This window comes from Engystomops pustulosus, chromosome 3, assembly GCF_040894005.1.
Source record: "Engystomops pustulosus chromosome 3, aEngPut4.maternal, whole genome shotgun sequence".
Classification (NCBI taxonomy): Eukaryota; Metazoa; Chordata; class Amphibia; order Anura; family Leptodactylidae; genus Engystomops; species Engystomops pustulosus.
Window position 1 is genome coordinate 81863778 of NC_092413.1, and position 23604 is coordinate 81887381.

The 23604-nt window shown below is 39.9% G+C and overlaps 1 protein-coding gene across 1 annotated transcript in view; it reads right to left on the reverse strand.

The window, feature by feature from the left end:
• ACOXL (acyl-CoA oxidase like) overlaps window positions 1-23604 on the reverse strand; it is a 257177-nt gene that overhangs the window by 147760 nt on the left and 85813 nt on the right. Inside the window, exons 8-10 of the mRNA XM_072141224.1 lie at window positions 21937-22009; window positions 17009-17141; window positions 15728-15762 (exon numbers count right to left, since the gene is read on the reverse strand). Of these exons, the coding sequence (XP_071997325.1) occupies window positions 15728-15762; window positions 17009-17141; window positions 21937-22009 (241 nt within the window). The remainder of the gene's footprint in view (window positions 1-15727; window positions 15763-17008; window positions 17142-21936; window positions 22010-23604) is intronic.

Below are 23604 nucleotides of genomic sequence, written 5' to 3' on the forward strand. Positions count from 1 at the left end.
ACAGCTTGGAACGCAGCTATTGCGATGTTAGCTGTTACGCTGGAGGCTTGGCTGACACCTGCTGCTGGGCTCCCACACTGCTGTCTGCATTGGCAGTTGTGCAGTTGACATTAGTGCTGGACGTAAATGCACGCCCAGGGATGGGAAATAACCCCTGATCTGGACATGCATTTATGTCCAAGGACGGTAAAGGGTTAAAGTTGTCTCCTGCTCCACTCCATGGGGGTAGAGGTAGGAGGGTAAGTTTGGATAGATTTTTAAAAAATATTTGACATGTATATTTTTGGTATTTGGATCGGTGTATTTCAAGAGATATTTCACTGTCCCAACCCAAAAGGTGCTCTACTACCTCCACCAAGCATTATAATCTGCTGGTCGCATGTTGTAGAGAAAGTCACCATCGCAGTATAATATCTATGTATATTGTTTGCTTTTTATTGTATGTATTATTTTTCTTTTTAATAAGTAGTGTGTAACAATAGTATTTCCTCCTTTAGGACAATATAGTGATAATCATTACCGTATTTTCTGCCCTATAGGGCGCACCGGACTATAAGGCGCATTAGTCCGATGCGCCTTATATATGTAATAATTACATATATAAGGCGCATCGGACTATAAGGCGCGGGGTCCGGCGTCCGGGGGCGTGGCGGAGACCCGACGTGACGTGACACGGCGACGAGACGTGACGCGGCGACGAGACGCGACGCCGAGACGCGACGGGGAACGCGGGGAAGGTGAGCAGGGAAGGTGAGGGGGAGGTGGAGGAGGGCAGCGGACCATACTTACATAGGTCCCCGCTACCGGAGACAGCAGATCTCCCGCTGGAGATCTCCGGTAGCGGGGACCTATGTAAGTATGGTCCGCTGCCCTGTGCCCAGCGCCATACATAGGGCGCACCGGACTATAAGGCGCACTTTGGATTTCCACGGAAATCCAGTGCTTTTAAGTGCGCCTTATAGTCCGGAAAATATGGTAATACTTATGAGGCAGTTTGAGCAGCAGGGTCGTGTCCTCTGCCCCAGTAGTGCCTACATCATTTTCCACTCCTCCCAATGTAGACCCATGCTCCTCACAAGACAAATCTGCTGGAGAGAGTAGTGGTCAGACAGTAGGTGTTCTCCTTAAAGATAGATTGTCAATTAAGGGCACCTTAAAGGCGTGTGGAGACTTAAAGCCATAGATGCTCCACTAGGGAATTCTGGGAAGAATGCAAATAAGTTTTCCAAGGTGTTAAATGGAAAACAATACCTCCTTTTGCTACCTTGAAAGGCAGCCCCCTAAACACCAAGTATGATTTACAAGAAATTTAAAAACATGGTGTGGGATTGAGAGAGTAGTGGTACATGCAGGAATAGTAGTGCCCCAGGTGCTGAAGAGACGACCTTGATGTACCAACTATCCTACCTCATTAGCATTTGGATTAAAATGGGGATTTCTAAGAAATGTCATAATGTATAGAAATAATATTGGTTGTTTTGAAATCACAGAGAATATCTCTTCATGCTACCAACAGATAACAGTGCCTGGGGAGATGGTAGACTCTTTCAAACTATGCCAATGCTGCTTACATACATGTAAACCCAACCTAAAATGTATGTGAAAAACAGGTGGAGCTCAAGATTTCCCATATTATGCATGAATACAAATGTTACTACCTTTTATAGCAAACAAGTGTTAGGTATCTTTTCATGATGTGTGATTGACATCGTACACATCATACATAGGTAAGATGTAATCACATGATATATACTGTATCTTCTCTTGATCTTTTAAAGCAACATCAGAATATTATAAGGGTTGTACCATGAATGAAAGGCATTCCTTCTCTACAAGCAAACACTTTATTAATCTCTTCTTCCAGAGAGTACACATAGATTGACAATCCCATGGAGATTAATGAAATGGCATTATAAAGTGGGAGCCCTGTTTTAATGACTGGCAGGGGTGTCATCAATCAGATCCTCACCAATCAGACAGTTTTCCCTACCTTGTGTATTCGGGATACCTTACTTTCATGTTTCACCACAACTAACCTATTTGTAAGGGCAGTGTGTTTTTGGGGGGTAAAACAGTTGTTTAAGGATAATACAAACAACAACATAACAATAAAAAAAAGCAAAGCATATGATGGCCTCTGCTTTCAGGTCTCCAATTTTGGTCTATATGGTCTAATCCTAATGGATTGTTGGTTGCTCCTGCCTCTCCGCAGCTAAAGATTTATAGAAATCCCAATTGGTCTTAATAGAAGTCACACAGGCCTGATTTACTAAAGTTTTTGGGGGGGAGGGGGTTGTAGTGATATTATTTATATTTCTGTGACTACAAATTCTGTTTTATCAAGGTAAATGTTAAAAGATTGATGTGTAACCCAGCAGGACTTGAAGCATTGAGGAGTCCACAAAAACACACTTCAGAATCATTCCAGCAGACAAGAATAGATATTAATCATCTTGAGAAACCTTTCATTTCCTCTGTAGATACTTTACTACACCACAATTTCACTCTTCTAAACACTAATCTTCAATCTTAACATTCCCTACAGCAAGCATGGTACTGCACAGCTGTGCTGACATCAATAGGGTAACCTTTACATGGTGTCATAGCTGACAAGGCTGGGGTGCATTTCAAAAAGTCAAGTGCCAACGCAGCACCACATAACATTTACAAAGAGTAACTGTTCACTAAAGAGGTACATAATGTGAGGCCTCCGCAACGCTTCATTGACTCCTTTGAACATTAAGTCGTTATCTTGTCAATATGTATTATGTGCAAGGGGTAATTGGAAACAGCTTGAAAATAATGTATTTGTTTATTGGTATAAAACAAAATGTAACCCCTTCTCTCCGCACCTGCTTTCCACGTAAATACCAAGGCTTTCCTTTCCTTAAATGACTTTCCTTTGCATAATTAAATACTTCTGGGGAATTTTATTTTCGGGGAGGGGGGAGGTGAGACTGTGTGTAGCTCAGATGTACCAGAGCTGACAGTGTTTGTTAAAGCTCAGATGTATCAGAGCTGAAGTGTGTTATCGGGGCTCATGAAAATTTTAAAGGGGAGCTGTAATTGGTTGCCATGGGCAACTAAGCACATTCTTACTTTTAGGCAGCTTGATAAATCTGCCCCATTGTGTGTTATTTGGATCTCATTGATTTATTAATCTCTGAGGGGTCTCGTATCTCTTTTTGAGACGCTAAATAAAAGCGTACATTAGCCTGATACCCTGATAATCTAAGCACATTGTCAGCACACAACAACTCACAGCACAAAGGAATCATGAAGTGTCTGCTCAGCTACTCCTGGCCCACAATCTGGAATTTTACAATAACCATCACTGCGTGATAGGAGCTAAATTAGCAATGAAACTGAGTACAATTGTAAAGTAAGGGGTTAAAAAAAGTGGGTCCAATGTGTCAACCATAAAACATAATCATTGCCAATGTTTGCATGCAGTTGTTACTAACAAGGGTGGCACAACCAGCTATGAGGTCCAGGGGGCAATCACTTTTTCACATGTGTGAAACTGGTTTTGAATAAATCTTTATGTTCAATAAATAGAATTATAATTAAAACCTGCCTTTTTGTTTATTTTATATCTAAATGTATTTATATTTTAAATGTATTTTAAAGCTGAATGATTGGAAATATTTTAATTTACAAAATAAGCAAAAATCTAGATACTTGACAAGGGGGATTTTTAAAGAGAAAATATTTTAAATATTTACAGTTATTTCATGTTTTCTCAGTAATGAAGCTGTTCCCTGTATACACGGTGACGCAGTTGTGGCCATTTTCTTCTGTCTGACAGGAAGATATAAATGAGTCAGGGGAAGGATTATAGAAACAGGTGATACGGTTCTTAAACCACCATTCTGTAGCTGAACTAGGATGTCAGTAATAAGTAATCTATCTCTGGTTTCTTTTTCTTGAATTACAGCATAGTTTCTTAAAATGGCAAACTAGATTAATAGAAATGGTCCTCTGTTTGGGTTCTTATCTATTCACTAAATTAGCATTTTCATCAGTTTCTCTGGTGGCCCAATGATTTAATGGGACTAGGCAGTGGTATTAGGCTTTGGTACAGAAAGTACAATAAATATTTAGAAGTGTGCAATATCATAGTTTTCCCAAATAATTTGTGAATTTGGCCAGATACAGACACAGAAATCAAGCTACTTGCAGCTGTTTGGGCAGCGAACAGCTGATCAGTACCTGGGTCAGGTGCTGGCCAACTTGAATTGAATGAGTCCGTCCTCCCATCCCTTCCCTGTGATTCATCAATAAAATGACGCCGTAATAAGCTGTATTAAAGCCTAAAATTACCTGCCCATTGTTAATAATCTAGGCAACTTTCATGCACATGTTATTTTTTATTCTCCCTGCACCAATCATGGATATGGAAGAACCTCCTCTTAATACCCCATGAGGTGCTTCATAAACATTTTAATTGCTTGGATACATATTTTACTAGATAGACTACAGAAAAGTCCTTTGACTCAAGGATCACTTTATGTTCTTGTTACACACAACCTCATTACACTGTATCTACATACAAGTAAATCTTAGAAACGTGATGAAATTTCAGAAAAATTTCCAACTGCAGTCCCCTTTACCACAATTCTAGAACACCTGCATCTAATGAGTATCTCTCAGAATTATCTGATAAACCACCACAAACCCAGCGTACATTACATAACTTACATAGCAGATAGCTCTTTTTTATTGAAGTTCACAGTGCTTTCAGAAACTCTAGCCACAGGTTAGCCACAGAAAAATATGCCTTGTGGTGGATTTGATATACAGCCTGAGAGCACAATTGGTTCTGTGCTGATAACACTCATAACTGAGACCCCCACTGATCAGCAAGTTAGGCTCTATACTGTAGATAGGGCCTAACTTGTGTACATGGAAAAACCCCTTTAAAGGGTTGGAACAAGGGCTGTTTAAAAAAAGTTTGAGAGGTGCAATTTAAAAAGCTGGCATTTTATAATAAACAGAACTTTTACAACCCCTAAAAATATGAAAAGGCCTCTAAAATTTCCTTGAAAACTCTTCTGTTTAATTTGTAAGCCTCCTAGCATAGCAATAAAATAACAAAACCAAGATGTCAATATAAGGCTGACATATGGTCTGTGGCACTGCCAAGTCACTGCCTATTAGCAGTATCAATAGTGTGGTGTACCAAATGTACCCCAAGTAGTGTGTCCCCCAAAATGTTCAGTCAATCAAAACGTAAAAAAGTATCCCGTTCAGTTAACCCGTTTACAAAGAAAATTGTTCAATTGTCAAAATCACAGCTTTTTTACCCAAATTTGGTTCCCAAAAAGGTATAAATGAAAATGTCAGCTCGTACTACAAAAAACTACCCCAGCTCTGTAAACGTGTGTAAATAAGTTACAGGTGTTATAAAATGGCAATATTTATATTTTCTCCCAAAAGATTTTACTTTTTCTTCAGGAATAAAATATGTTATATGAATTTGCTATCTCCATGATAACAGTGACCCAAAGAATAGAGGGAATGTGTCATTTCACCATACTTCATAATTTTTTTGTGTATACAGACTGCAATTTTGTTTTACTTTAGTGTTCAGAATGCTACAATTCTTACAATACAATGCTACAATAAAATTTGGACCAGTCTAAAAATGAACCTGATCTGTCACAGTTACACATTCTGGATAATAAATATGATGCTTATTTAGACTCACTAGACTAAATAAATGTATACAGGTTATTAGTTTTGGCTTTCTAACCAGAAAGATGGAATATGAGATTTAAAGCTTTTTTTAAAACCAGAAACAAAATCACAATAAACATCAAGATGTATTATTATATTTTATTTAAGTATTGAGAAGGTTGCTTCCAAAGTGGACATTCCCTGTGATTTGACAATACTTTAATATAACAAATATTCTTAATAATACCTCTCTTCTGCTTTTTAACATGTTTTGTTATGAATTTAAACAAGTAAATGCTGACGAAAGACATTAACATTTTACTGGAATTTCAGACATTTACAGTTTTTGGTGTTTGCTTTCTCAAGCAACAAAATCCCAAAACATAACTTGCTACTCACAAAGTCTGTATTTCCTGGAGAAAAATGATAAAAAGGTCTTCACTGTCCATGTTGATCAGAAACACATCCCATCTTTTATTTCTCACATGCACTGTAAGAAATGTAAGCAGTGCAGTGATAAACCAAAGACACTTACTCATAGATCCAGGCACTATGACTGTGGTAATCTTCTTATATTTATTTACCGATGGCTTCCTTTCCACTAAAATAAACTTTTAAAATTATGCTAATAAGCCTGAGTGGCTCTGGGAGTGGTTTCCAGAGCCCCTCAGTGATGGCTTTTCACTTGTTACAATGAGCAGTGCAGGTCTCCCCTCCACCTGCTCTCTCCCTGCTCCCTTTGCCTGTGTAATCTATGAAGGCATTCAGGTAGTATATGGTCCTCACTTTTGCCCCCCACTCTACTTGATATTGTATTGCCTAAATGGCTAGCACTTTGGGAGTATAACTCCTCTGTGAGGAGGATCCTATGTGATTTAATATAATATATGGTAACATTGTATTTATGTATCCTAACATATATAGTAACTATTCACTGGACATATTACCTGGCTTTCTTTTTTTGTCTTCTTCTGACATGCATCAATTTTATTACTGATGTTATTGGATTTGTACATTTAATAAAGATTATTTTTATATCAATTAACTTTTGTATGGCCATTTGCGTTTTTCCTCTCTGTTCTCTTTTCGGTACTGTACAATACGGAATTGTATGAAACTTTGTGTAAAGAATGCTATTTTCCTTACTTTGGGTAAAGAATGCCATTTTCCTAAGACTTAGACCTAGACCTAGACATAGACATAGTCATTTCGAAAAGCGGGCTGTGCCCTCTCCATAGCCAGTAAGTCTTTGCTGCATATTGCAGCAAAGACTTACTAGTAACACACGCTATCGGTGCTAGCATGTACCATCTTGCCAAGGATCATTACTCCCCGTGACGTCTTCCAAAGACCCGAGGCTGACTCATGTTAACCCTATCATTACAATGTGCTATCAGTATGTCAGTATATGTTAGGATCGATCAAACAACCTAGGGTTAAAGTAAAAATAAAAAAATGTAAAAAAATTATTATTATTATAAAAAATTATAATAAAAACAAACTTAAAATTCAAATCGCCCCCCCTTTCCCTAGAACTGATATAAATATTAATAAACAGTAAAAATCATAAACACATTATGTATCGCTACATCCGAAAATGCCCAATCTATCAAAATATAATAGCGTTTTTCACTGCGTTTAACCCCGTAATAGAAAATAGCGCCACTTTTTTGCCATTTTTAAAAATATTTTTAAAAAATCAATAAAAAGTGATGAAAAGGTTGCACAGTCATAAAAATGAAAGAAGTGAAAACGTCATCAAAAGTCACAAAAAATTACACCACCCACAGCTCTGTATGAAAAAGTTATTGGCGCCAGAAGATGCCAAAATAAAAAGAAAACATTTTTATACAGGAGGTTTTAATTTTTGTAAATGTATGAAAACATTATAAAACCTGTACAAATTTGGTATCCCCGTAATTGTACCGACCCAAAGAATAAAGTAGACATGTCTTTTGACGGTGCACAGTGAAAGCTGTAAAATCCAAGCCCACAAGAAAACAATGTTGTTTTTTCACCATTTTCACTGCATTTGGAATTTTTTATCTGCTTCCCAGTACATGGCAGGGAAAATTAAATACCATCACTATAAAGTGGCATTTGTAACACAGAAAATAAGCCTTAACACAGCTGTTTATGTGTAATAATAAAAAAGTTATAGATTTTTGAAGGTGGGGAGTAAAAAATCGTAATGAAAAAACAAAAAAAGGTCAGGTTGTTAAGGGGTTAACCAGCACATACTGGTTAGGAGTTATGGCCCCCTTCCTTGAATTTACACAATGATCCTTTTCACGGGTGCTCCCGCGACCCGAGATGTCTCGGGTCACGGGCTCACCTGTGATCCCCTGTTTGCCCATGCGCCCTGCACTATCTCACCTCTTCCCGTTTAATGGGCCAGCGCACAGCTGATGCTGGCCCTTTTCAGGAAATGGATAAAAGCCGTCTTCTACCAGCATTCCCTGCTGGGTCTTCGTACTCTATTCCGTTGAGAGAGCTTTGTCTTGTGCCTTGTGCCTGTGATTGGATTTCGCGTTGTGACCCCGGACCTGTTCCTGTTTACGCTCTTCCACTGCCTGACCTTCTGCTCTGCCTCTGACCCTGAACCTTTGCCACCTGTCTTGACCTCCTGCCTGTCCCTGACCACGAACTTGCCTACCGACTCTATACCGCGCCTTGGCTGCGGAAAAAGTCGCACCTGTGGTATGACCTGGTGGTACCACACCGCAGCAAGTCCAACCTGCTTTGCAGTGGGCTCTGGTGAAAACCCGGTGCCACTTAGATTCCGGTCCAAGGTATTGGCTTGTGTCATCGCCCGCATAGGTCCAAGGAGTCCACTAGCCCTGAAGCCTGACAATCCTTGATCCTTGCAGGTCTTTGCTTACATTCTTGCTGCAATGATGTATTGCACATATACATGATCACTGTGGTCAATCACTAACCTCAATTGTGATAAAAGCAATGATTGGCTGAAACATTTACATGGATGAAAATGATGTCATCACAGCAGACCAGTGGGGAAATTAAGGTAATGAGCTGCCAAGGATGAAATGAGCAGGACAACTGGAAGTCCCCATTTACTTTATCTCCACTCTAAGTGGGGTGGCAGGGTGTGAAATGGGGGCGTCAGTGGCAGAGCGGGGCGTTCTTGCACAGATTATAGCATAATGCTAGAATTGTACGACAGCGCAGCAGCCACCAGGCAGCACCTCCTGGTGTATATGGCGCGGCAGAGTTTACATCATTCACTGGCATATGATAAATGGCCCACAATAAGTATCTGATAGGAAATAAAAGCAACATGATATACAGAATTCTGCTTTTTAGATATTCTAGACACTTTCCAGTGTCAACCTTAAATTTTATATTTAAAGCAAAGTCTGGCAAATACACACAAATGTATTTCAGACAGACAATGGTGAGTAACATAAAAATGACATATGTTACTAGAAGAGATTCTATTTGTTATACCACATACATTGCACCTGTTGCACATCTGCTCTAGATGTTACAGTGAGATTGAGTTTACTTTGTAAACTTCAAGGTCATATTGAGTTCAGTCTGTAAAATGTGGTTTTTATTGTGTCAAAAAACCATTGTTATGCCTGGTACTTTAATATTTGGGCATGATACCATATTAATGGGTCTGAACGGCAGAGTTTCAAAATACATCCCTGAGGTTCCAAATTTTCAGTGGTCCAATTTTTCAGAACAATGGGGCACATTTACTTAACCGTCCCGTCGCGATCCCGAGATGCGTTGTCCAACGAGGATTCGAAGCTGCCGCGATTCACTAAGATTGTGAGTCCAATTTCCTGCATCTGTCACTTCCCCGCTGAGGTCCGCCAAAGTTCACCATCTTCTTCCCGGTGCATGTAAGTGCATGGCTTGCAACACAATGTTAAATCCTGCGCGTCGTCCAAATCCGATTTGTGTCGCGCAAAAGCTGGGGCCGATGCACGTGCGAAAAAAGCCCTTCTAGATGCGGCGCACATTGGAAATTGTTGGATATTCCGATGATAGAGCGGTCCGCGGACCCTTAGTAAATGAGCCCCAATGACTTACGAGTGCATATTAGATCATGTCCATCTTGCTTTTCAATTGTAGCTGTCATTTCAGATGACTTTTCCGACTAAAGTGTATTTCTGGTATTAATGTGAATTATATCGGACATTTTCCCCAGTTTTCCCATCTGATGGCTCCATCGCCAACAATATAATCACTGGACTGAGCAGAGACTAGATGCTAGAGTGTCTGTGCCTTTGTCTGCAGTTCCTCCCGTCCCTCAATACAGGCTTCTATAGACAACGCCTGTAATCTGATGATAAACATCATGGCAGAGATGATAAGGCAAATCATTTTTCTAATACGATGCATCAAACGTTCCTTAACTTTTAGTTATCTTTTTCATATTTCAGTGTTGTGAAATGTTGTGAAAGGTGTCATTATTTGAAGAACATGCTAAATTTTTTTAATTGATACCATTTTGGGAACTGTACAACCTTTTGATCACTTTTTTCCGTTAGAGCTGGGAATAAATGTTTTTATAGTTAGGGACATGGGCATAACGTTTTTTATTTTTATATGTGTTTTATGAAAACACATCAAAGATCCAGGTAAAGCACTGTTAACAGAGTCAACCAACAGGTTAACTGCCCCGATTGGTGCCAGTAGTGTCCGCAGCAGTTACCAGCAGTGACACTCACTACACATGAAACAGGCTTAGCCCTTGAGCCCACTCCTGTATTATATATATAGTCATACAGCAGTAAGGAACTAGTTATTCAAACAAGAGGTTTATTTCTATATACAGAGATTTATAGTGGACACGATTTCTGGTTTGGAACACCCTATAGCAGTAGGGGGCGAACCTATGGCACGAGTGCCAGAGGTGGGACTCAGAGCCATTTCTGTGGGAACTCAGGTTGTCACCCCAGGACAGAGTTCAACAGACTGGAACAAATCCACCAATCTCCTTTAAGTCCCAGGCAATTTAAGAGAAACTGCTCTCAGCGCTATTTTAAAGTAACACTTCATTGGCTGTTTGGAACTGCAGGAAAAATGTGAGATGTGGACAGGGCTGCATTATCTTTGGAGGTCCTCCTGCTGGACCCTTCATTCTTCCTCTACAGAGAGACCCTGGAGAGAAGCTACAATGAGTAGCTTGAGTCTGTATTTGCCCTCCTTCTTTCAACTGTATTGGTGGCCTCATGGGCTGATACGATTGAAAGTTGTGGAAGAACAGGTAGCAACAAGTTACTGCTTAAAATTCCACACTAGCACTTCACAGTAAATAAGTGGATTTTGGTTGTAGCTTGGGCAGTCGGTCTCTAAAAGGTTCGCCATCCTTGCCCTATAGTCTGAGGGTATATAGAAGATTGTGCTGTGTAGGAAAAAATAAAGACTAGAAGCCAGAATGATTATAAAAATTTTGTTTCCAAACCACAATAATCTAGCAATGTGAACATTATCAATCAATGGAATTACTTCTATATTTAGACCTGCCAAGAACTAAAATAATATTTCCATGTGCTACAGACAGTGTATAATAGAAAACAGTTACTGATGGCTCAAGACCACACACACAATGTCGACAAGTGTGGGACCATTTTAGAAGAAAGCAATTACCGGTATGCATCTTCCACACAACTAGTATATGTTTTGCTGGCCTAGAATTAATAATTATGTTGTAACGAAAATCTACCATCAGATTATGTCATAATGAAGCAGTAAAACTTACCAATCAATACGGGCACCTTGATTCTGGGAATGTCTTTATGTCTTATATTTAAAAAACTTTAAAAAGCATAAGTATATGAGGCAGATATGCTTCAGTGGAAGTCACCAGAGCTCCTCTGGGAAGCATTTGTTTCACTCCTGGATCTCCTATCTCCACTACAACCAGAGCCAAAAGCTGTGTCTCATTTACATATTGTTAGTGTTAACAAAATTTTATTGAACGAAAAGCAATGAAATGCCTTGCAATAGGTTGAGGCGAAACATAAACGACTTGCAGGGGGAACTTGCACAGATTATCTGAAACATGGCCGGCTACGTTATCATGCAAAGCAGTAAAACATCAGGGGCAGGTGAGAGGGGAGGAAAGAATACCCTGAGACTTGTCATAAGATCATTGTAAATGGTTATGGAGGAAGATATCAGCATTGGTAAGGGAGATAGAGGAACCATGTTACTTCAAAGAGCCCATTAGGGGGATAACGTTAAAGCTCTCTTTAGAGCTTGCTCCCTGTAAGAAAGGCTGTGTGAAACCGGTCTAAAGATACAGGACCTCCATTGTGGCAAATTATGAGACTTATGTTTCCCTATAAGAGCTGTTGTACAAAAGCAACTTTTAATTATTTTTTTATGTTGATAACTATTCACTGGAGGGCATAGCCCAGATCTTTCGGCTGGCTGGCGCCCCAGTTCTCGGGGTAGTGCTGCTCCCTGGAACTGAACTAAGCACTGTTGTGGGGGTTGTTATTGGAGGTCTGTGAGGACATTACTGGAGGCTGTGTGAGGACATTACTGGGGGTTTGTGAGGAACTATACTGGGAGCTGTGGGGCACATTACTGGGGGCTGTATAGCACAATCCTGGGGGCTGTGGGGCACATTACTGGAGGCTCTGTGAGAACATTATTGGGGGCTGTTTGAGGACATTACTGGAGACTGTGAAGGACATTACTGAGGGTTGTGGGGGACATTACTGGAGTTTGCTTGGATATTAGTGAGGGTTGTGTGAGGACATTACTGGGAGCTATGGGGACATTACTGGGGGCTGTGGAGGACATTAGTGGAGGCTGTGGGAACATTACTGGGGACAGAACTGGTGGGTGGTAAGGACATCACCGGTGGCTGTACATTACGCGGGGCCATCAGGATATTTCTTAATTGAAAACCAATCAGTTTTCATATAGTTATTTTAAAAGATTTTGGAGGTCACCAGTTTTCTGGTGGACAAGTTACAACCTGCGGGGCATTCTCTCTGAAAGAGGATGTGACAGAGCAGGAAGAGTTGCTTGCTGGGCTGTGGACACCATGGCCTGGCGTGTGAAACTGCAGCAGGAATCTCGGATTTCTTATTATGGCTGCAAAGCGCCATAATAGGCCATAAGAGGCCAAAGCCTACTAATAAATCAGGTAAGTAATACCCTGAAGTGCGGAAATTAAGACTGTCATATTGAGCACTATTCATTTTTATTTCTTAAGTACCTTTTGTTTTTCTTGGTACCTTCACTTTTCCATTGATTCATGACATACTATCCTATGGTACATTGAATTTGTTTGTTTTTCAATGTTAATGCTGAACATGGCTGATGGAGCACAGCTGCTATGGTCATCCCAAATTGGACATTTATGGCTTTGCACTGGAACAGAAACTCTTTAAAGTTGTTAATGTAAAGACTGGGTAGTTGTCTACATAACAGAGATGTCATAAATTGTGGCTATGGTATCACTTGCTCATGGTTGGGTTTCCAACCGTCTATTGAGGGCACACACAGACGACTGTAAATGGTGACTGTGAGCTAGCAAAAATATGGCAACTAGTTCACGGCAGTCAGTGATTTCTATTTTTGCATGGTCCCAGCTCCTATGGAGATGAGAGGGGTGAGCAGCACTTGCAATCCATCTCCACCAGGCCAAAACGGGCCACAAACTTCCCCTTTTTCAGCCTGTTTCAAGAACATGGTTGTGAGCATGATGCAGTTTACTGTACAAATGCAGTCCTTGACAATGTAACACAGCAACATTAAAGGGGTATTCCGGGAATATAGACATCGAATACAAAAACCCATAATGCTCCCAGTCATGATGTTACAGACTGTCTTGCTCTGTTACCATAGTAATAATGTGTAACTGCCATCACTGACATGACGTCTCACCACAACACTGGTCATACAGGATGCACTGCAACTAACTGACTAGAGCCAAACATATTGATGATCACATGACCTGCCCATTCTGGTGCACCACATTTATTACTGCCAATTGACAAAATTGTGGTGCTTGTTGTGTGCTAAAGGTGACCTTCCCAAGCAGTGCAGGGTGCGCCAGATTATTGGGTGCGCAAGATTATTACCGTTGTGCCAATAATCTGGCACACTCTGCATATTAGTGAAGCAAACTGCAGTGTGCACTACTTTTAGTAGTAATCTGAGCCAATGATTAGAAAGAAGTAGTAGCCACTTCCAAGGATTTTATTTTCTGTGTGATGCTTATGAGTAGCATTTAATGTGTAAAAAAGGGTAAGGTTTAAAAAATTATAACTTTTATCAGCACATTTTTTCAAGGTTGAACAGGACTTGTAGTAATCAAGTATAGAAACCACAGTGTCAGAGCAAGGTATATAAAAATACAAAGAAGCATTCATACTGATGCTCTTCCTTGCTAGTGAAAAACAACAGAATGTGCCATTTACCAGAAATTGCTATGCTTTTACCCAGGTGAAAGTTTTATTTTCCTTTCCTTTAAGAAGTAATGACACAGAAGCCTCACCAATATGAGCTGATTGTATCATCAGTCAAGAACTGTAATGTAAGAACATGCCAAACTATGATAGTGGAAGGTACCAATATAATCTGCACATCCTACTATGACAAAATTCACTTCTTGTAAACTTGCAGACGACTGATGTTTCTTAGATAATGTATTTTTGTTCCAATTCTTATTTATCATCTTTGATGTGAGAAAACCACCTTGGTATTGACGTGGTATCCCCAGAATCACCTTACTCGAGAAGAGAACTCCTTGTAGGCCCCCGCCACCCACATACTGGGGATAGACTTCCTGGTGCGTAGGTGTGTTGAAAAAATGTGTTTGGTATATATGTATCATAGCTAAATTGTTATCAGACTGCTTATGTTCCATTTACAAAATGAAAATAATGTGGTTCTTTTCAACTTTGAAAGTGGAACCATTTACTGCCAATTACCCGCTATGCTTTCAGCACATTTAGCAAACTTACTAGCATCATTTCTAGAATTCAGCTCTTTTCTTTCAAACCAACAGAAAAAAACAAAGGCAAAATTTGTATAAATGTATTTCTTGTACATATATTCCTATTGCATTTTAGCTACTATTTTGTAACATCAAAACATAAAAGCCAACTGCATTTGACATCATATGTATTCCATGCAGAGAATCCAGTTGTTAGGGCTAGTTCACATTTCTGTTAGGTCTTATGTTGGCTCAGCCTCTTAGCTATGCCTTCTAATAATATATACATGCCCTCACTTTAAATTTTAGACAGGTCCTGTCCACTGATCCACATACAGCGGTGATGTCACCAATCTGTCAGCAAGTCTTCGAATGTGCTATCATACTTTCCTTGTGAAATGGATACCAGTGCGGCTGCGCAAGTATGATCGCAACAGCTGGCTGACGATAGGTGGGTTGGACATTTTAGAGTAGGGTTGTACATATATTATTAGACGGCGGAGCCAGGAGGCGCTCCAATGATGTAGGCCGGAGCGTCTCCGGCTCATTTCCATATTTTTTATAAAGACTTTTTCTGAAGGATGCGATCATCCCCAAACATAAGAAAAATGTTTCCAATACCTATAAAACAAAGCCAACAAGTAAGTTAGGGCAGTCTACCATTAGTAAATCTGATGGTAGATGTCCTTTAAGCCAAAACCAGGACTGGTCGAATACACAGTAGAAGTGGAAGTCTTTAAATTATACATCTTTCCACTGCACTAGCTCAAAATAAGTGAAGACCTATCAGAGATATGATCTGGCCCTTATGTGTACAATGTGCACCTTCTCCACATATGCTCAAGCCAATGTTTTTAACAACCACATTCATACTTCGAGAAGTCAGGAGGATTACCCACCATTTATTGAAGTAAAAAACCTGGTAGTTCCTGAATGATATATCATTCAGCAGCTTTGCATAACAATTTATAACAAATCAGCTCCATATAGAAAATGGAGTCAGGTACCATCCACAGGGCTAAAAGATAAACTGAAAGTGGATGCTCAACAAGGTCTAACCCCATCATTATTAAAATGCAAGAATTTTATCAGCAATAAATTACAGTTTCTTACCTGTGACTGTATCGTATGGCTATGGTCAATCCAAGCTGTAAAGACAAATAAGTAAATGTTATATTTAATACATTGTTAGAAATAATATACCGTATATACTCGTGTATAAGCCGAATTTTTCAGCACAAAAAATGTGCTGAAAAACGTCCCCTCGGCTTATACACGAGTCAATACTTGTAAAAAAAAATAATTAAAAATGGACTAAAAAAAAATAAACTTATTTACTCACCCTACGGTGGCCCTGATGTCATCGTGGCTCCTCTTCCGGATTCCGCGCCGTCTTCTGTCTTCTTTAACATCGTGCTGGGCGCCGCCATTGTTCTTCTCCCGCGCAGCGCCTAGTATGACGTCAGCACGGGAGAGAACAGTTGCGGCGCCCAACGCGATGTTAAAGAAGACAGAAGACGGCGCGGAAGCAAGAAGAGGAGCCGGGAAGCAAGAAGAGGAGCCGCGATGACATCGGGGGAGCAGTGCTGCGCATCGGGGCCACCGGAGGGTGAGTAAATAAGTTGTTTTTTTAAAATTCTGGGCTGACCGTATACTACTGTGGCCATGCTGTATACTACTGGGGGGAGGCTGGGGTGGCTGTATACTACTGGGGGCATGCTGTATACTACTGGGGGGCAGGCTGGGGTGGCTGTATACTACTGGGGGGCAGGCTGGGGTGGCTGTATACTACTGGAAACAGGCTGGGGTGGCTGTATACTACTGGGGGCATGCTGTATACCACTGGGGGGCAGGCTGGGGTGGCTGTATACTACTGGGGGCAGGCTGGGGTGGCTGTATACTACTGGGGGCAGGCTGGGGTGGCTGTATACTACTGGGGGCACGCTGTATACTACTGGGGGGCAGGCTGGGGTGGCTGTATACTACTGGGGGGCAGGCTGGGGTGGCTGTATACTACTGGGGGCAGGCTGGGGCAGACTGTATACTACTGGGGGCAGGCTGGGGCAGACTGTATACTACTGGGGGCAGGCTGTATACTACTGGGGGTCAAGCTGTATATTATAGGGGGCTGGCTGGCTACATACTTGGCTGGGTCTGTGACCAATGCATTTCCCACCCTCGGCTTATACTCAAGTCAATAGGTTTTCCCAGTTTTGGTGGTAAAATTAGGGGTCTCGGCTTATACTCGAGTATATACGGTACTCCTTAGGTGCCACCATCAGTAATAACTGAAGAATCCAAGTGGCCTGAGAAACGTAACTGCAATAGCGCAACTTCAACCTCTTGGGTGCACTATGATACCATATACACTGAAATAAACAGTTACATTTATACCTTCATAGCTCCCAGAGCCTGGAACGTAAGTGCTAATCTTGTCGGTGTAAGAGCAGCTAGCATCGCATTAAATCGTGCACTCTTGTTCTCAATTGGTGAGCTATATTTGCCATCAGAAGAAACCGAGCCAAACCTAGAAAAGATTGAAACAAATATTAGAGCCTGTGCACATATTAAAATTATCAGCAGATTGTCACAGAAAATCTTCATAAAATGTAAATAAACTGGGCTTCAGCAGATACTTTCACACACAAAGCAGACTTTTGTCTTCATTAAAGAGGGCCTGTCACCCTCAAAAACGGCACTATGAGCTGCTCACAAAAGTAAGCAGCTCCTAGTGCTACAACAGTCCCAGCAGTGTTACACTGCTAGTTATCGGAAACCTCTGATAACGCAAACAAACACGTCTGCACTGTAAACTAGAAACCCCGGACCACTCCAAAGTATTCACGAGGGGGCGAGATTAGGGGCGGTGACTGTCACATGACGTGCAGCAGTCACCACTGGCCTATCGAGTGAGCAGGGCGGTCCGGGGTAGAGGCAGCACCTCGGACCGCCCCCTCATGAATAAGCAAGCAGTTCCTAGTGACGTATTTAAGGGTGACAGGTTCTCTTTAAGAATGTGACTCATGTTTGTGCAGATCTGGGGCACTTTAAAGGAAATCTACAACAGGGTTCAACTTTATTAACCATTCATGCTGCTATCATATCCACTGCTGCCAGAACATTTCTGTAGACAGAGGGATGGAAGAGGCGAAGGAGCAGGGAAGAATTTACAAGCGCTTCTGGGGACATGTAAGAGTCAGAGCCCTGGAGCAGCTCTGGTTACACCCCCTAAAAAACTTGTGTTTCATTTACATATAGGTCATTTGATAAGTAATCTAAGTTATTTACGCTCTTCATAAACATATCCCCATATTCATGTTGAAGGAAGCTACCCAACAGCATGAAGTGTTAATAAAGACTTATCCACAAGGTAGATTTCCTTTAAAACACAATCTATACACCCCTCATCTAATTGTTTATCACATGCTTTACTTCTTCTATGTACACTGGAGATAGAAGTTAGAGGACAAACCATTTCCTCTGTGTCAAGGTCATTTTGTAGTCCTATATGAATATATCCTAACATGAATAATGAAACTTACTTCATAAATTGTAAATAGTCTAAAACACAGAATAAAAATGTAAATTGAATAAATGAAAAAGACCACTGATCAAAATTAGAGAACGCTTTCAGATAACTGCAATGTATTGATGTTAGTCTTGTTCTAATATCCTTCATTATCTGACAAACCCTATTTAACTAGCAGCCCAACTTCCCAGTTCTCACTGATTTTGTAAAAATGGTGTGAAGTTCCAAATTGACTTAAACCCTCTGGCGGCAGATTGTGCATATGAACAATTTAATGAGCAACTTGGCACTCAGGTTCAAGGCAATGTGATGAGTATTTTATTCGAAAATTGTGCAATCCACATTAAATTATGTCTGAAGAAGGTCATTGTATTTACCAAAAATTCTCATAATTTAATGTGGATTGCACAATTTTCTAACGAATATAAATCATCTAATTAAAACCTGAGTGCCAAGTTGCTCCTCCACAGACATGAGAAGGGGGAGGAGAGGGGAGGGGGAACAGGGGTGACATCACTGCCTCTGACCATGTGACCAGCCTCATTTACATAATAAAGAAAAGATGATTTTAGAATGATTAATGTAGGAAATAACTAGATAAAGGCTGGGATGGGATCCTTGTGAGCTGCTCCAACAGGTAGTGGTGAAAGAAATAGTTGCAGAGACCTGATGACAAGTGATTGTTATTTTATCCTTCCTGGGCTAAATGTACAAAAAAAAATTGCATTCAATGTTTTTTTGAAAACTGAACAATCTTGAAGATTTTCAACATTTTTATCACCTAACCTAAGAAAGCAAACTATGAAAAATAAAAAAGCAATCATGAGAAATAAAAGAAACTTTATACATGTTGATAAAGTTGAAAAAAATTTAAGTTAAATCAAATCTTGTGAACATTGGCAGAACAATCACGCCGTGTTCCTAATCTAGTTTCACTCAGCACAGCTAAGCACTTTCTGCTGAGTTACACATGCAAGATCGGAGTTACAGTCATGTGTATCACTCTAAGGTCAAACGTAACTCCTTAGAAGATCCTCTTTTTTTCTAGAGCTTTTAAAATGTAAACATATATTAAAGGACACCTGTCATCAGGTGTGTGTCACTAGTCCTGTCACCTCTACCTGTTGGAGCAGCTCACAAGGCTCCCATCGCAGCCTTTATCTAGTTATTTCATACATTAATCATTGTAAAATCATCTATTCTTTATTATGTAAATGAGGGTGGTCACATGGTCAGAGGCAGTGATGTCACCCCTGTTCCCCCTCCCCTCTCCTCCCCCTGCTCATGTCTGTGTGTAATGTATAGTAAAGCATAGCTAGTATCTGCTGACATGCTGCATCCTCCTAATATACAGGTGAGAGACACAGACATCAGCTACACATGAATCTGACATGTTCTGCTATAACATGGCTGCAGCCTGGAGCTGCTGTATCTCTCCTAAACACACACACATGCACACACAGGCTTCAGGGGGTGTGGCCACCAGCACCAGGAAGCACATCATTATACAGCCTCACATCATTATACAGGCTGTCAGTCAAGCACTGGGGGTGTGGCTGTGCCTCCCACTCATGAATAGAGTGGACAGCTTGAATATGCTAATGCTTCATTGGACATTTCACAGGTCATTTGCATACAGCTTTAGGACCTCATTGCTTAGGTATACAGGCATGTAGAGGGATAATGAAGGGATAGAGGCAATGCTCTCTAATGGCAGTTTATGAAAATATATTTAGTTTAGGGGGTTATTTTGCATGACGGGTTCTCTTTAAGTATGTTGTAACTTTAATAAATAAGTAAATTTTGACACATTAGCAGTATATGTTTTTTCGCATGTGCTCATACCTTTGTTTATATATGACGAGGGCTGTATTTTCCATTATGCCATGTACATAGGGCATTTAGCTGTGTAGAAGGAATACTCAACAGGAGGAAACATTTTTTTTGTAATTCTTTCTTTCTAACTGGCAAGACTACTTCCAAATGTGTCACATTTTATAGGAGTGAGGGCACAGGCGGTCATTATGTATACGAATGGTGTCATATGGGAATCATAGTAATATAGGAGCGGAGACTTGTGGTACGTCTTATGGGTGTGTACATGAAGTCATAGTATATACCAGTGGAGTTACCAAGAGTAATAGTCTATAAATGTTGAATCACAGGGAAGTCAAAACTATATGGAAGGTCAACACAAGGGTCATAGTATATAGCAGGGGAGCACAACCTTTTTCAGTCCAGGAGCCGCACTGTCATGCGGCTATCCTTCAGGGGGCCGCACTATTAACCAGAAACCAAGATCAGGCAAAAACCGTAGTACAGAGTAAATACTCCCCCAAAACCACTACTGCATAATACTGCATTTGTATTATAAGCAACATAGACCACATTACAGACTACAATACAGCGCACAAACAAGACAATATTAATGATGGAAATTGTCTGATCCCATGCAGCAGGTAATTGTGAATAACTGGCAGCACACAGGGGCTCTAGTAGACCCCAGTACTGTGCCCTGCCTGCAGCCAACCATGTATTTATATTTATTAGCTGCTGCACAGGGATGATTCTAGCCTTTTTTTCTGCCTGAGGTGAAAAGAATATAAATACTACAATACAGATAATACTGAACCAAGGAATAAGGTTGTGGCCGTTATAAGGTATAGGGTGACACATAAGGGTAATATGGTCTGAATAATAGTTTTATCATCCAGGCACTTTATAGAAGAGCCATCTATGGCATAGCACAGTGATGGGCAACCTTTTGAGCTTGGTGTGTCAAAATTCGCCAAAAAAACGAGCATAACTCGGGTGGTGTGTCACCTTGACAAAAAAAAACATAATTTTGTGATATTTATAGTTTAAATAACAAATATGTCTAATTATTTAACTTCTAGGGTACTTTAATCCTAGGTTGTGTGATTGATCCTACCATATACTACAGTATGGCAGTATATGGGGATTTTCCACATCATCTATTTATTACAATGTGCTGGACAATCTCTCAGCCTCTTGGCTATTGCACCTGGCCGTGTAGGAGCCGAAGATGAAACTTAACTCTCCGGCGGCCACGTGTCACTGAAAATGGCTATGCGTGTCAGCACTGACACGCGTGTCATAGGTTGGCCATCACTGGCATAGCAGTTGATTATTATTACAATATAATTCCAAATTATTTGTAAACACAGATGATATATAAATATGAATACACATAAACTGGACAAAAATGTAAAAGGGCCTTTAATGGTGGCATATTCAGGCTTAAATCTAAGGGCAATGAAAGCTGTAAATATGGTCCTGCACACAACTTTGATATTTCTAATGTCTACTTATATCAATAAACTCTTGTATTCCCTCTTTATTGCCAGTATAATAAACAGTTAAATAACCTTTAAATACAAGTAATGTATGCTTGTATTTACATTTTATTTAGAGCAATAAAATAGAGTTATTAAATTCATCTTTATGATATATTAAATAGCTAGCAAACAAAGAGGCCAGTATAGCATCATATTCAGATCAGAGTCAAGTCAGGAACTATGACTAAGGACGAAATATGTAACGTCCGAAACGTGTAGGTCCATCTGTGCTATATTTTTTATCCTGTATGTAAGCTTACTACTTCCCTTTTTTGTATGTCACATTTTTCTATTTTTGATGGAGTTATAATAAAGAAAATGGACTTTTACCTTCAAGTATACGAGTGCTGGATCTTCAATTTGTCTATAACTGAGGAACTATACCTAACCACAAGTAACTCATGCAAAATTGAAATAAATGTGGATATACTAACTTGTCCAGAAGGTTTTCTCGTGGGACACGAACTTTATTGAATGTGAGAATTCCATTGTCTACACCATGAAGACCTTTAATAAGGACAAAAGATGAAAATGTTCAGATCATTGGAAAAGACATGACATATCAGAAATAATGCATATGTACAAACAATGCAATGAAAATATATGTACACCCGGGCCCCCCATGCAGGGAAGAGCAGTGCCCCGGCTGTCACTGCCGGGATCCTGCTCTAACAGTCCCGTTCGATCGTGTGGTCCATGCTTCTGGCTGGACCAGGCAGAGGCCTGTCAGCCTATGCAGATGAATAGGCTGACACTTCTAATGCACTGCAATGAATGGTTATTGCAGTGCATTAGTATGAACTAGTGATCACATGATCACTAGTTCATATGATAGTAATGTGAAAATAAAAAAAGTAAAAAAACCCACAAAATAAAAAATGTATAAAAATAAAAAAAATAAAATTCATTAAAATGTCCCTAACACATATAAAACAATAAATAATTTAAAAAGTAGAAAAAAAAGTAATATAAAAACACAACATGTTAGGTATCGCCACGTCCCAAAATGTACCAAAAGATATTAAAAGTTATTCCCGGCGGTGAACCCCGTAATGGAAAAATGCACCCAAATGTCCGAAATTGACACTTGTTTGCCGTTTTGAAACACATAAAAAACACAATAAAAAGGTTGCTCAGTCCCCAAAATGGTAGCAATGAAAACGTCAGCTCGTCCTGGAAAAAAAATGACACCTTAACCAACTACGTACTAAATATGAAATTGGAGTCAGAAAATGGTTAAGGTAATAATTTTTTGGGGGTACATAAGTTTTTAATTTTTGGTTAAATCTATTAACACCTTATAAAAAACTTATATAACTTTGGTATCCCTGTGATCGTACCGAACCAGAGGTGGAGAATTTAGATTGCATTTCAAAATGCAACCAAAATACCACATGTGAACATGGGTTCGGGGGCTCTACAAACACGTCATGGCACCTGAAAACTTATTCTGTCCTACAAAAGCTCAGTGGTGCTCCTTCCCTTCCACGTCCCACCATGTGCCCTGACAGTGAGTTACATCCACATATGGGGTGTCCTCTTACTCAGAAAAAACTGCACAATACATAATATTGCCGACACCTTATAATAAAATATAATATTTTCAACTTTTATTCAGTTAACGTGGGTACATTTTGTGGCTAAATAAATTTATTAATTATAAATATTAGTGAATTCCAAATCAAACCTTTAAAAAAAAATTTTAAATTTGAAAGAATGCGGTTTGATTTCTAGCGTCATAATAAAATAAAAGGACAACTATAAAATGACACCAACACAAAGCTGAGATTTGGTAAATGTTAGTCAGTAACTAATTTGGGTATCAGTTAGAAAAACAGAACATTCTAATTTTTTCAAAATGTTTACCAAATTCACCTTTTTCAGAAAAAAAAAACGTTAAATATATCAACCAAAATGTCCCACTATTTTGAAGTACAAAATGTAACGGAAAAACAAACTCAAAAACACTAGGGTAAGTTAAAGCCTTCTAAAGTTCTAACCGGATAAAGTGACACATGCTGGTTTTGAAAAATGACTTGGTCATCAAGTTGCAAATAATCTTGGTCACTAACGGGTTAAAATAGTTGTGTGTTCTTGGTGCA